This window comes from Montipora foliosa, chromosome 8, assembly GCF_036669935.1.
Source record: "Montipora foliosa isolate CH-2021 chromosome 8, ASM3666993v2, whole genome shotgun sequence".
NCBI classification, from domain to species: Eukaryota; Metazoa; Cnidaria; class Anthozoa; order Scleractinia; family Acroporidae; genus Montipora; species Montipora foliosa.
Genome location: NC_090876.1, coordinates 52217063 through 52232062, shown reverse-complemented (window position 1 = coordinate 52232062; position 15000 = coordinate 52217063). Strand labels below are relative to the sequence as shown.

Below are 15000 nucleotides of genomic sequence, written 5' to 3'. Positions count from 1 at the left end.
CGGTTACTTGATCTTAATTTCTTGATCCCAGCAAAGTTTGTGGGTCTATTTCCATGCAGGGGCTTAAAGCTAAGATGGTTTACAGGGACATCTAGCATGATTATTTGCTCTTTGATAAATGGTGAATTCTGAACATAATGGAGACGGTTAAAATAATCATTTTGGTCTTTGATTGGATAGCTTCTGTGGGTTGAAACTCAAAATCAGAAAAAGATCATGAACATTTTCAGTCACATGATGTCCCTGTAATGACCTTAGAATACCTCAGCATACAAATAATACTATAATGCTCATAGTAACTAGAAGGCTATCAGGGGGTATTCAAATCAAATCAAATCAAATCATGTTTTATTATGTAAAACAAACATAAAAGGAAACGTCAGAGGTTATCTCCCACTCCTTGTTGTGCAATGGACTGCAGCGCAAAAAGGATGTAACAACAATTTTTGTGTTATGTTAAGCAGGTTTAACCCATTGACTCCTGAACTGCTCAGGACTAATTGACAAATAAAATTGTCTGGCATTAGACCAACCTCGTTCCCAGGGTCTCTCTTTTCTGCCACCTTTATCTCAACAAAAAAGGAGGCAGAGAAGAAAGACCCTGGGAACAAGGTTGGGAATCTATTAAGTCTCAGTCCCAAGTGTCAGTGGGTTAAGGGTCGATAGATTCATTCCTTGCTTCAACCACTAGCTTGCTAACCTTTAAACAATAAGAGTAGGTTTTGACTGCCTCTTCTTCAAGATAACCAACAAATCTGTGACAGAATCTGGGGCTCAGCATATATGCAATGAAAAAGCAATTCACAAATACACCTAAAATTTGAGAAGAAAAACAGACCAACTAAACAATAATAATTTACAATAATTGTTATTATCATTTACAGTTTCTTTACAGATGTGGTTCACTCATCTGTTTTGAATGATGTTTGTGAACCCCAGAACACAGTAAACAAGCTGGCTACTTTCTTCAACACTGGTTGTCATTATCACATATAAGAGGGATGACTTTATAAGATGTTGATCAATGAATTGGAATAAATAACACATATGGTAAATACACCCCTAGGATCAACACCACCAGTAAGTTCTCCTTAAAACTTGTGTCAACAGTGCTAAGCATAAAAAAAATTAATTTGCCTAAAATTAATATGCCTAAAATTTAAGCTGCAGAGTCAAATATTGTTCCCCTTGAGTGCAAGTTTTATATCTTTAATTTATCCATTAACAATGATTTCTTGAGTGCTCCATTGTGGAAACAATAAAATCATTCCATTCAATAAACAACACAGTCTGTGTTTGTGCACACCATTAACTGTGAAAGCAGCATGAGAGTTCAGGCCTTTCTTTTAGGCAAATATAACAAGCTGCATTCACACACACAAAGCATGTCATTAATGTGGTTTTTCCTACATCATGCACTGATAGTGAGACAGAGGATCTTCATCTACTATTTATCAGTATTGGCTCCATCTATACAAAGGGTAGATATGATTTTGCTTCACAACAAACAAGAACTAAAATGTTTGAGCAAGGGTTACTGACAAAGCAAATAACTAGTTTGTTAATACTCACCCTGTGCTAAAAGAATAACTCCTCTGAACAGTATTCCAGGCTGTTTTAATTCCAAGGCGGTCATCAAATGCATTCGCTCATTCTCAGCTTCCTCTTACATTGTAGGTTTTTAAGACATAATAATAAAATAATTAGCAACTATTCACCGAACAACAAATTTTAGAGGAAAATAACTGGCCAATTTTTTCAAGTTTCAATCCATTTCCATCCCCTCCATCTGTGGTTGCAAACAACAGAGAATAGCTTCAGTGCACTTCAGCAGCCATTGGCAACAAAACTACTAACAGCAATATTTTTTGGTCTTCATTGGTGCAAAGATGTCTGTTAAGGTGTTTTGAATTTTTACTAACACAGCGTGACACTGCCCCTTTAAGAACACAACTGGCAACCAGAGATGCTGCTGTCTTTTAACAGCTGGCTTCCTTATTGAGCCAACCTAGCTTTTTCTTATTAATTATTATTAAGTGACTCATTTTTAACTAAAGGCTCCAGCAAATAGCCTGGCTTCTCCTTGTAAACACGGTTTCTGTGATCCAATTCATCCATACAATCACCTACAGGCAGAGAAGGATGATCACTTTACTAGGAACATTGCCTGCTTTTTTTTTGTGAGAGCACACTCACTGTTTCTCTCAGCTGACCCTGTGGAAGGTCAGTAATCTACTAATCCTGAAAGTCTGTTACTCTTCCAATCAATCGAGGGCCACCTTTTTGACACCAACTGGGCCCACCACTGTCCTTATTTAAAACAACTTATTGCAAAGACCTAATACCAAGCAATGTATGAATCCATCCGTGGTCTCTTGTAAGTTTCCTCAGAGAATGAAAGTGACGAGCCATGGCTGCGATCATCCCTGGTACACCAGCCACTGTCTCTAACATGATGATACGACTACCAAAAAGTAAATAAAGAACCCTAACAGTCACTTTGTAGTATAAATGTGAACACAATTCAAACTTAAGGTGTTATCAACAAAAAAAAACCTGAGTTTCCCATGGGCAGTGGAAAGATTGGAAGCACAAGCACAGCTGTTTGAGCTTTTATGATAGAGTTCTTTCAGCCAGTATGGTTAGCCAACAGTTTTGTTTCAGCCCTTTCCCTGGTAGTGTTGCCAAAACAAAGTTGAGGGTGAGGTTAGGATTAGCCTAACCTAGACCTACATGTAGATTAGCTTTGGGTTAGGGTAAGGGTTAGTCTAAACTCGGCCTAGGTTCAGCTAACCCTAACCCTAACCCAAGCCCTTGACCTCACTACACCCTCTTTTTAGCAATGTCACATTATTATTATTATTATTATTATTATTATTATTATTATTATTATTATTATTATTATTATTATTATACCCTCAAGAACAACAGTGGTCTCTCATCTATGACTTACTTCAACCACTTATTCTCAGTCATCTTTCCAACTTTGTACAAGGAGATGATATCAAATGCAATCCTCAAAAATTGCACAGAGCCATAGGCAAGCTGGAAGAAAAGTAAAGTTCAGAGGCTTTCAACAATAACGAATAATAAATAATAATAATTTCATCATTATTATTCCACTATTACGCCATCTTACCATATTTGGTCAAGACAATGCGCAAAATATGAGACGGTAATACACTGTCAGTAGTGTCCCGGTTTGACCGGTTTAGAACAGAGCAAATACGGACGGAACGGGAGATTTTCAATGAAAGAAATTGTTTTCAACATGATATAAAGCCTGAGAATTTATCTTGTCATCACTTGTCTCTCGTCATTTCGTTTATACAATCAAATAAAGGACAGATGATGCATTTTTTTAGAAACACTCTTACCAGATAAACTTGAATCAAAATAACACCTTTTTGTAATGGAATAATAAATCTCTTATTCAGTGGTTTAACATATAATACTCGCGGACATTTTGCTCATTGCTGGTATTTTTCCTTGCCCCTGCAGGGCTCGGAAAAATACTACGCAACTCGCAAAATGTCTGCATGTGTTATATGTTAAACCATCGAATAAGATGTATTTATTCATACATGGTGATGTTTACAGCTTTAAGCTTGGGGACTTGAATGGATGAATATAATTTTGCTTATTACAACCTGTTGAAGTGAGTCTGACAACGGAATATTGGTGCTGGTAATGCACATGTACAATAATTATGTCTGTGTATCTATCTAACATTTTATAATAAGAATTAATGGTAAAAAAACATGTTTTGACCGTGCTTTGGTCATTATCAAGTTAGTATGAAAATAAGAATATTAGCATATATATGAAGAGAGAGAAACAATGGCCAGGGGTAAAATACGTACAAAGTATAAAATCTATTGAAAAAAGAGGGTGTTAAAACAAAAACAAAAAAACATGCAGAAACTCAGAGTTGTAAAAAAAAGGGGGGGGGCAATAAAAACAATAAAACATGCAGGAATGATTTAAAAACCATAGCACAAATTGAGTCAGACTGTACATTGAGACTTGGTTTCATAAAAAAAATGAGGCAGTCAAATTTGTTTGTGCATTTCTGTAATACACATTAAAATTCTTCCGTTGGAGTTAAAAGGTGTTCATCGCGGAAATGCTTGCCAATGGATGATGACGATCAGTTAAGCAATGCGTTGATGCAAGTGCCAGTGTGTGAAACCAACATAACCTGCATTGCACAGGCCACATTTAAATTGGTTAACAAGGCAGTGTTGATTACAACTAGTGGCTTAAATTCTCACAGTTTAATATCTCCTTGTGACTTGCAAAAACAGGCTGAACAGTGGTGAATTTTCTGGCTCAGGTCTTTAAGTTGATACAAATCTGCAGATTATCAGCTGAGGCTTGGTCTTTAAATAGAAGAACAATGCAAACAGTGTCTGATCCATTAGTATCAGCCGGTGGAGAGGCAGGTTGATCAGATACTTTGACGGCAGTAAAGCAAATGATTGATGAGTCAATCAATGGAATCGACTTAAAGACATGAGCCAGAAAATTCACACCACTGTTCAGTCAATTTTTGTATGTTGTTGCACATTGGAAATGGGCAGATTTGGATCAGTATACTAAAGGTGAGAAATCCTAACAAGCTGTTCCCAACTATCTCCCACTTTACAGACCTTATCAACTTTAGTGAGTGCTTCCTGATGTGTTACTTCAACACTGTTCAACTCATCTTCGGACCTAGGTTAAATTAATGTTAAAAAATCATCTAGACAAACTCAGCATGACAAAATACTAATAAATATTTTTAACAAGTGAAAACTTTTAACATAAAAAATATCACATTTTTTATTACCAAATGGGATGTGGCATCCTGTAAGCCTCAATGCCCCTTGTAGCATCACCATCTTCTGGTTCTTTTGTCAATGTTCTTTCTTTAAAGTGAGGTGATGAATCCTTTCCTGTACAGATGAAGCTGGTTGATAACAGTCGACACAACGGGTAAATGTAAGAAGACAAGGTTTTGTCATGTTGTTTAAATATTTCTTTAGATAAGTTCCTTAATCCCTGTGAACTAGATACTCTTGAGGGGATTGTATAAGGGCTAACCCAATCGGCATCCTACATGTATGATTGTTTCTAAGCAACACTACAGCATGCTATAATTTATTTTTCCAAGGAAGCTGGAAAGTTGGCTTATTCTAAGGTCCTTATGCATGCAAGCATGACTGGCATTTAGGCTAAGCTGCTAAAATATCAGCTATGCTGGGCAGGCTATGTCTCGTATGTGGCAAGAATCACTCCGCACAGTGAACTGGCCTCCGGGCAGAGCAATGTTGAGCAGCTGCGGTATCAATCACCAGAACTGGATGACCCCTGCCTCAGACCAAGATGCTTGAAGTTTGTCTGGTGAACAGAAAGAGGTATTTTTTTGGCCATCCACAAAAAGACAGCTTGGATGTTAGGGATACCCAGGGCAAGTAGGCAGCTGGTTTGAGTAGAGGATCAACATGGTTTGAAAGAATTTTTCTTTAATTACTTCAATTAAAGGAAAAAAGGAGCCAACTCCTCTGAGCTAAGTAGCTGACAAGTTTTGTCAACTGTTGGTTCTTTAAAGCACTGGATATCGTCTGGTTTCTCGTTCACCTCCCTTCAATTCCAACAGAAACAAAAAACCAGGTCGGCAACAGGTGTTGGTTGTTGCTGGTTTAGCTGTTGGTGCTGCTTCCTCTTTCTCCTTGTGGTCCCGTCATCATTTTTCAAAATCTCTTGTTGCTAATTATAAGTGGATCTTATAATTAAAGAACCAACAGTTGACAAAACTTGTCAGCTACTTAGCTCAGAGGAGTTGGCTCCTTTTTTCCTTTAATTGAAGTAATTAAAGAAAAATTCTTTCAAACCATGTTGATCCTCTACTCAAACCAGCTGCCTACTTGCCCTGGGTATCCCTAACATCCAAGCTGTCTTTTTGTGGATGGCCAAAAAAATACCTCTTTCTGTTCACCAGACAAACTTCACAGTTTGTAATGCCAACAATTTCAAAGTTTGAAACCAAACCCACATTTAGGCGACCTCGAAAAATCTACGCTTACCTCCCACCCCACCCCCACTCCAAGTTTAGGGGTTTTTTTCATCCTGACCCCACCCTAAGCCTAATGTTATTACATCCCTTGTTCGCACACAGCCAAGATATTATCCTGCGAGCAGAGTCTCTTTCGATCTTCCTAGATAAGTCGGGAAGAGGAAAGTAGACTCTGCGAGCCGGCTCGACTTTCTTTGATTTAATTGCTGCTCATCCAATGAAATGGAAGAGTCAGTCCAGTTTCGACTTGTCAAACCTGTTTTTTAAATTTGTGCGCACGATCAATCGCCACACTTCATCGATATTTTTTAAATTTACAACAGCGTGACAATTTTTAACTGTCTAAATTCCCATGAGTATTTCCTCCGTGTGTCGGTTACAGGCTACCTTGCCAGAATTGAGAAACCTATTAATTTTTTAAGTAAAAATTGAAATGGCAATTTAAAAACTTGAACTATCTTGAGTTTCCAAGGAAATGATTCCTTGTTGTCGTGTGTTTGCCAGAGTTCGAAGATATCCCTACTGTTTGTTTTGGTTTTGTGGTTCTACGGTTACTAGTCATGCGTGACTGACTCCCGAATTCTCCCGGCATGCTCAACACGAAATGTCGAGCCGGCTCGCAGAGGCTACTTTCCTCTTCCCGACTTATCTAGGAAGATCGAAAGAGACTCTGCTCGCAGGGTACCAAGATATGAGTGCTCCAAAACAAATAAAATTAAAAGTGCAGCTATCGGGAAATGAAGCTTCATTCTCAGGCTTTCTCTACTGCGTGACGATAAATTAAAATTGTCTTACCGTGGGTTTCTGCAAAGACGACTGTTGTCGTATTCCAAAGCGCGACACAGTGCTCGCGCGTCTGGTTGATCGGATCACGACATTTACAACACTAAAGATAGGTCTACGCGAATCCAAAAGAACCATTTTTCAACTTGATATGCATCTAAGGGCCAGCTGCAAGAATTGTTCAACTTACGTCATCTCGTGTTGCCATCCCAGGCCTCCCTCAAACGACAATCACACTGACGCAAGATAATCAAGATAAACAATTAATTTCTACAACCTTTTTAATGCACGTACATTCCATGCATAAAATATTTAATGTATTTTTTTAAAAAATGAGATTTTTAAGATCAACAAAAAAGTGGACCGGTGAAGGGATCAACCAAAGTGTTCCGTCCATGGACACCGACAGACACCTTCAGGAGGCTCAAACCAGTTTTAACACTTTCAACAAACTGTACCATTGGGAAGGATTGAATCTACCAAACTGCTTCACTTAATTAACGGCAATGTTATCATACCATATGAAACACCAAATTTATAATTGCTTAACTCATCGATGTGATGTAATAGGTTACCATGGGAACAAAGAAGCCGTCTAAAAACACCCTATATCTCAAAAACGAAAAACTCGGTGACCCCTTTTTTATAGTCTCCTACGCAGCAGTTCTTGGTGTGGTCAAACCACACAAAGAACGGCTGCATTGGAGACTACCTTTTTTACTGCTAGAGAGTGATTAGCACGCAAAGATAAAAATTTCTGCAAAGTCAAAAAAAAATTATCTTGAGCATATCCATAGCCACCTTCACAACTGGAAAATTTTAAGAGGGCTCTGAATCCGCTCCACAGAGTTTTTTAAACTTAGCAGAGTTTCATCTAAGCATGCTAATCACCTTTCAGCAATAAAAAATAGGGGTCACCGATTTCGTTGTTAAGATATAAACCCTTAAACACAATATAAAGGGCGTTTTAAGATGGTTCTTATGTATCAATGGTAATTTACTACATCACATTACTATGTGCATATTGTTAAGCAATTATCGCCATTTTATTTGCTACCATAACATTGCTGTTAGGTGGGACTGTGCACCGTAACCAACTGATCCACCGGTGCACGATGCACGTTGAGCATCGGGCTGTCATGCGGGAGGTTGCGGGTTTGAACCCTGGCCGCATCAACACCCAGGATCTTAAAATAACTGAGGAGAAAGTGCTGCCTTTGTAATTTCATCTGCAAATGGTTTGACTTTTAAGTCTTCTCGGATAAGGACTATAAACTGTAGGCCCCGTCTCACAAATATCTATGTTCATAAGCTCCCTGTGGAACGTTAAAGAACCCACACACTATTCAAGAAGAGTACGGTATGCCGCTGGTGTTGTGGCTGTCCTGTTCTCTCCAGTAGGGAAGTGACCAACTGGGCAGTGATGTCTTTAAAAAGGCTTGTGGTGTACAAGGTCACCTAAGCAGAAACAGCCATAAGTCAACAAGGGGCTTTGCCGAGTGCTTGAATATGCAGATCTAGATGTGTAGGCTTCATCCTTCTATAAATAAGACATCCGCTCCAAATTATTGAAACCGGTTTGAACATTAATTTAAAACTCTCTTCCTTATGTACATGTTTCCCACAAAAATTTAACAGCATTTAATTTACTTAATCAGACAGTATCTGGGGAATTCCTCAGAGTAAAGACATTTTTATATTCAAAATTTGGATTTTTGTAAAGGAATATGGTATTTGCAAAAAAAATCGGCACTCAAAATTTCCCACAAAGGCACAGCCTTTAAATAACGGGTATTTGAGTGCTATACATACAGGTTTCCTACCCTTTTATTCCAGATCTTTTCCTCAGGCACGCACTTAGTTGTGTCACAATATAACATCAACAAACCAATTCCCATAGAGGAAACAACGTCTTAAAACCACAGGATAACAGCTAATCATATGCAGAAGAATCATTCCAGGGGCGATCAAGGATCTTTCTTAAGAGGTGCACCCCTAAGGAATGGCACAGCTGACTGGTTGGTAAGGTTGGCGGAATGGTGTCAAAATTCAAGAAATCAAAATTGCTTCCAATCCAACAACCAACCTGCAGACCAACATTTTCTCACTAGGTCAACAACAAAATTTGTCCAAATTCAATGGCTAATGCAATAACCAACACTTAAAACACCCTAATCTCGCAGCAAAAGTTAGTCAGCATCAACAACAATAAATCACCACAAAACCAACATCAAACAGCGATGCAAACTTCAACGATAAAATACATTGGGGCGAGCATTGAGTGATGCCTCCAAGAGGCAGGGTGAAAACAACAGGTTGTGAGAAAGTATATTTTTACATCAGGGATGTGCACACAACAGAAAAACAAACAAGAACTTCAAAACCAATATTTATTTTTCCATTGCATGAATCATAGCTAATACCAGAACAGGAGTATTGTACATGATTACATCATGGTCAAACATAATATTATTATACAAATTGCACTGTCCATTAAACTTTTCGAAATAAGAAACAAAAATGACATCATTTAAGTGATGACCAGCGGTTGATGCCCTAAGTTTATGAACTTCCTATTAATATCATTGCTTTTTAAGTTAGCAGGCATCAGCTTAAAAAGAATAGATTAAACCTCTTAAAGGCTACCTTAACAGCAGCATATATACACACATAAGCAAACATCACTGTTTCACTGACCAATAATTATTGAAATGAAATTAATATTGATGCAAAAAAAGTCTTCATCTGACAAATATCAAACCTTTACAAATCAAAGTGTGGCTTCAAGTAACCTTGTCTTCATGGAATTCTCTCTATTTTTCTCATTTACAAGTACCGTAATTTCCGGCCGTTTACCCGCACGGCAGATTACCCGCAGCGGTCTATTTTTGTCGTAAGGGGAAAAAAAGTTCAACAGATTACCCGCACTGGCCTATTACCCGCACCCCAAAACAAAAGAAAATCATGCTACTGTATTACCGGGATAAGAACTCACAAACATTCCGTGTTGTTGTTTACAAAGCGAAAGATCGATAACATTTTCTGCTAAGAATTGGCTGTTAACAATGCAGCCTTAAACACTTTCCTTAGCCATTTCTGGTTTGTCTTGTTAAAACGACCTAAATATCAATGTATTAACGCTAAGACTCGATAGATTGCGAGTTGAAGGCCACCATCTCTACGATTGATCATTGAGCGCCATTTTGATAGGTTGAGAGGAAGTTGGGGCGAGTGTTAGAATTAGTAAATCAAGTTTTCACACGCATTGTTTGCGACGTTCGTTGAGCGGTTTTACAAAGACTAAGACAAATAAAGCATCATTTTAAAGATTGAATCAACAAACGAGGAAACACACAGATTTGATGGAAGTATTGGTTTAATTATCCTCATTTTACCTATTGTTTTTTGCTCTTCTAACCGCTTGTACAAATCCGTTCTAAAAAAAAATCGATATCTCAGGATCTACTGACTCTAAGAAATCAATTGAAACGGGAAAATACTCTCTACCTCAAGGCAGTGCTTGCTAGGAATGTTTTACGGATGCGCCGAATATTCTGGTGTTTTAAAATTTTGTCCGTGAATGTTTGTTTACACGCGTTGCGCGACTCATGTGCGGCGGCAGCGGTACCATGAAATGAACATGTCGGCATCAGTTTTTGTGTGTGAATTACGTTACTTTGAAACCTGTTATTTCACATTTTTATTCTTTTGTTTTAGTTTATTATTCCAGTTGGCGAATAATGTTTTTTTTCAACTTAACATAGAAAGAAGCTGCGAAATTAGCAAAGTAAGAAAGTAATGTCACACGCGTGATAAACGATTTTCAATTTGCATTAGTTTTCATCGAGAGCATTAGGCAATTAAGGCGGGATAAATACGGCAATACACAGTTTTTAGGAACAGTTTCATTAATGACTTTTATATTTTTTTCCTACTTACGGTTTTAAAACTACATGTATACCGGAAGATTTAAAAATTATCACATTACCCGCACCTTCCTATAACCCGCACTAACAACTGTTTGCGGAAAAATCAACACATTACCCGCGGGTAATCGGCCGGAAATTACGGTAACATCAAACAAGATTACTGACCCAGCAAGTCTTCACCAATGCTTTCAGCAACAACAGCACTCAAAGGCCAGGGTACTAAGCAAAAATTTTGCAAACAAACTATCTCTGGGTGAAAAACAAGACTGGAAAATTCAAGCCAAACGGCATATTGTTCCATTGCCAAAATTCTACAAACTACGGTTAATCAAACAAAATTAATAATTACACATGAAGAATCTGCTTTGTAAGTAACGACCTCAGGGAAACAACTTCCTTCATCATCTCCTTGACTTGATTTTTCAATACCTGATTTTCTTGCTCCAACTTGTATGCCCTGGCAAACAAGGTTTTATGCCTTTCTTTTCTTAAACGTCGAAACTTTCTCGATGCTTGATTATTTCTAATTCTCTTCTCCACAGCTTCATCACTGCAGGAACTTCCAACCGAGGAAGGGGACCCTTGGGCATCATCAAAAACTGTGGATTCTATGCTTGGCAGACTTGACAGATAAGTAGGAGGCTGCTTGTCTGAATGCTGTAACCAGGGACCTTTCTCTCTATGTTGAGCACGGGACGAGGGTTGTTCAGGATTTTCACTTCCTTGAAAACCACCACGACATGTGTCAAAATCTTGGCCATGTTCACCGCACTTTTCTACTTCAAGTTTACCATTTAAGATCTCTTGACTGCCATCACACAATTCATTTGCAGCCCATGACTTCCCTGTAACATTTTCCTTGCAACTCTCCCCAGATATAATCTTCTCCATCTCAGCCACTTGGTCAAAAAACAGCTCTCTTGGGGTTGTTTGATCCCATCCTGGATCTGCTGACCAGAAGCTGGTGATGTGATCTTGGAGTGGGCTTCTGAGATTTTCTTGGCCCTCTGGGGAAGCAAGGTGGCCATCCCCTTGAAAAATAAGAACATCAAAATAAAGCCCTGACTGTGTTTAAATCAACTAATGACGTCTTGCTTTTTAATTTACAGAATAAGGCGATTGACTCGAAGCAACAATCCGCCGGGACGCCGAGTCTCGGTGGTGTTTAGTCTGTTTCTATGGTTTTTTTGTTAAAATTTTACAGCTGTTTCGTGCGTTCCGGTGGTTTCGTTCCGGTGTTTCGATGGTTTCGTTCCTGTGGTTTCGGTGGCTTCATTCCGGTGTTTCAGGTTTTAGTACATGCCTTTCTATTCATATACAAATTAGTGGGTATTCTACAATTTAGCCTCGCTCCCAAAGTATATAAGCTTACCCTGAAACTTTGCCACGTAGCCGCATAGCAAAGTTTTTTTAACTGTTTCGGAGTGTTCCTGGCCTAACTCTCTAGAGTCTCTTATAGCTAAGTGGTACTGGAAGGTCGCTGATTCGACAACGAGCACTCGGAATTTTGCCCCGAGTCAAAATCGAAAAAGATTTGCTTCGAACTGCTTTATCAACCTTTAGACCAGAGTTTCTAGACAAGATGAAATATATGTACCCCCACCAGCCTTATACACACACAGAACCTACCATTGTCAAAGACGAGGCTTGGATTCGTAGAGAGGAGACGCAGAGAAAGGGTGACCGCAGTCAATTTGATAGTCCACGTGGCGGGCGGAAGCTTGAACCGCCATGTTGCCCTTCATTGCCGAGTCGCCCTTCGAAGACGGCGAAACAGTTCCCTTACATTTCCCTTTCGGACGGCCAGCAGAACTCTTCAAGTGCATTTCGCTTTCCTTTGGCTGAAACAAACCAGAAGATCTATGTATCCTTCTAATTAGCGACAACGAAACAGAAACAACCAGTTTCAGTTGAAGGCAAGCAACGTACAGCGAAACTTTTGTCCGATATTGACGCAATTCAGAGTATCACTGGAAACCAGGTACATATCTAGGCCACGTGCCATGTCCTTTTACCTGAGGGGAGGAGTGGGTCGGCGGAGAGCCAAAAAATACCATGGAGCTCCGCGCGCGCCGTTGGAGCACTATGGAGGTATATTTGAAACAAAATCGTCCAAATCATGAATGCATCAATCCAAAGCTGAATGGCAACAAGCCGATTCTGCAAATGGCCATCACGCAAAGAGGCATAACGCAAAAAGGCATAACGCAAAAAGGCATAACGCAGCAAAGCATAAGGCAAGTATTCATAACGCAATAATAATAATAATAATAATTAATAATTTATTTCTAGTGCATTCCAAAATCTCAATGCCTTTACAAAAAACATAAAAATTATAACCTACAAAACTATAAAACATGTATAAAATATATATATATAATAAAATAACAAAAGAATAAATTAATTAATCAAAAAGAAAAGTCTTAAGTTGTTTCTTAAAAACGTCAATGGTCATATTACTCCTTAAGGCGGGTGGAAGTTGATTCCATAGCCTCGGTGCACATGATGAAAAAGCGCGTCCACCATATGTCTCAGTTCTATAGAGTGGGGTAACAAGACGAGTACTATTATCGCTGTTGGAGCGCAGAGCTCGCACTGGCCTATTCACAACCAGTAAATCACTGAGATATGATGGTTTTCTTGCAAAAGGCATAACGTAAAATAGCCATAACACAAAGACCCTTTGAAGAATGGAGACTAGCTGTGTACTCCGTAAATAATTTCAGCTCTAAAAAAAACGTCAAGGGAAAGAATATATAATCGCTATCGAACTTTTTCTTCCTGTTTAAGTTATGCCTCTGCGTTTTGCCCCATTGCGTTATCCTTTTTGTGCTACGGCCATTTGCGTTATGCGTCTTTGTGTCATGCCTTTTTGCGCGATGCCTACTTGCGTTATGACTGTTTGCGTTATGGCTATTTGCGTTATTACTGTTTGCGTTATGGCTGTTTGCGTTGTGTCTTTTTGCGTTATGCCTCTCTTCGTTATGCCTCTTTCCGTGATGGCCATTTGCAGAATCGGCTTGTTGCCATTCAGCTTTGGATTGATGCATTCATGATTTGGACGATTTTATTTCAAATACTGATCATTGAATTTTGTCATAGATATACCTCCATAAAGAGCACCATAGTTACGAAAATATGGCAACCCATCGATGTGAGAAAATTTGGTTTTGGTCACCGTACGACCATACGACCGTACTACTGTACGTCCGTCCACCCCTCCATGTATGCCAATGTGACCAGTATCACGTAACCATATCACGGGCTCAAGTTTAGAGTTTTGAAGCAAGCAACCGTGGGCAATTTTCCTGTCGGTGTACGTTGGGTCAGTGGCTTGATCATCGGCGTTATTTCAAGTTGAGAAACTAAATATTTTAAGCAAGAGCCGATACAACGTAGATTTGATTTTAGTACACCACTAAAATCAAATCTACGTTGTATCGGCTCTTGCTTAAAATATCAAGTTTAGAGCTCATACAGGAGGCAATACTCCAGTTGACACTCTAGCTAGTTTACAGCATACATTGTTGATACCGTCACTTGCAACTACCTGTCCACACGCGTGACAAAAACATGTTCTGCCGGCCAATCAAAATTCAACGTTTTGACACTCAAACTTCAAAGTTTACCCACCAACTTGGGAACGTTTTGGCGCCAGTTACGCAATTCGTCACATCGTATCTTTCATAATTCGGGTAATTCCGCTTCGGAATCTGTAATCACCTCTGGAAAAATAATATTTCGACGAGTCTCAATAAACGAAGAGACGACTACACAAGAGAGAAAGGCAAAGACTTCGACTTTTCCTGTCTTCAGCACGTTGTCTGGTGACCGTCTACTTTTGGCGAGGATTTTGTTATTGATCCAGTCCGTGTTTTGTCGATCCGATCCGATCCCGATTTTGCCAACGGCCGGAATTCATAAAGTGAGTTGTGAAAAAGTCTTCTGAAGTCTATCGTGATGTGGCTTGACAAAAATTTTTGCAAAGTCAAGTTTTCTTCTTTTTGATTGTTTTTAATAGCGACCTTCATATTGCTTGAAGTGCACGTACAAGCTGGAGGTTGAAACTTTCTCAAGTGCGACCATCAATCTTAGATAGCTACAATCTTTCATCTTTTTAGAAACTGAAGTGGCGAACTCAGTTACATGTGGGGCGAACTTCAGGGGGATAACTTGCTAAGGAGCGAAACCACCGTAGTTCATAAATCATCCAATCAAGCCTTTTCTTCA

General features: G+C 39.0%; 1 protein-coding gene across 2 annotated transcripts in view; it reads right to left on the bottom strand.

Annotated features, from left to right (window-relative positions):
- Nucleotides 1-7042, bottom strand: part of LOC138013100 (uncharacterized) — a 9366-nt gene extending 2324 nt beyond the window's left edge. The window contains exons 1-7 of one of the 2 annotated variants that reach the window (XM_068860065.1): nt 6854-7042; nt 4832-4977; nt 4653-4716; nt 2954-3045; nt 2346-2464; nt 1573-1665; nt 701-813 (exon numbers count right to left, since the gene is read on the bottom strand). In XM_068860065.1, the coding sequence (XP_068716166.1) occupies nt 701-813; nt 1573-1665; nt 2346-2464; nt 2954-3045; nt 4653-4716; nt 4832-4977; nt 6854-6979 (753 nt within the window). In that variant the 5' untranslated portion in view covers nt 6980-7042. The remainder of the gene's footprint in view (nt 1-700; nt 814-1572; nt 1666-2345; nt 2465-2953; nt 3046-4652; nt 4717-4831; nt 4978-6853) is intronic. The other variant, XM_068860066.1, reaches the window with a different exon arrangement.
- Between the last annotated feature and the right edge of the window lie 7958 nt (nt 7043-15000).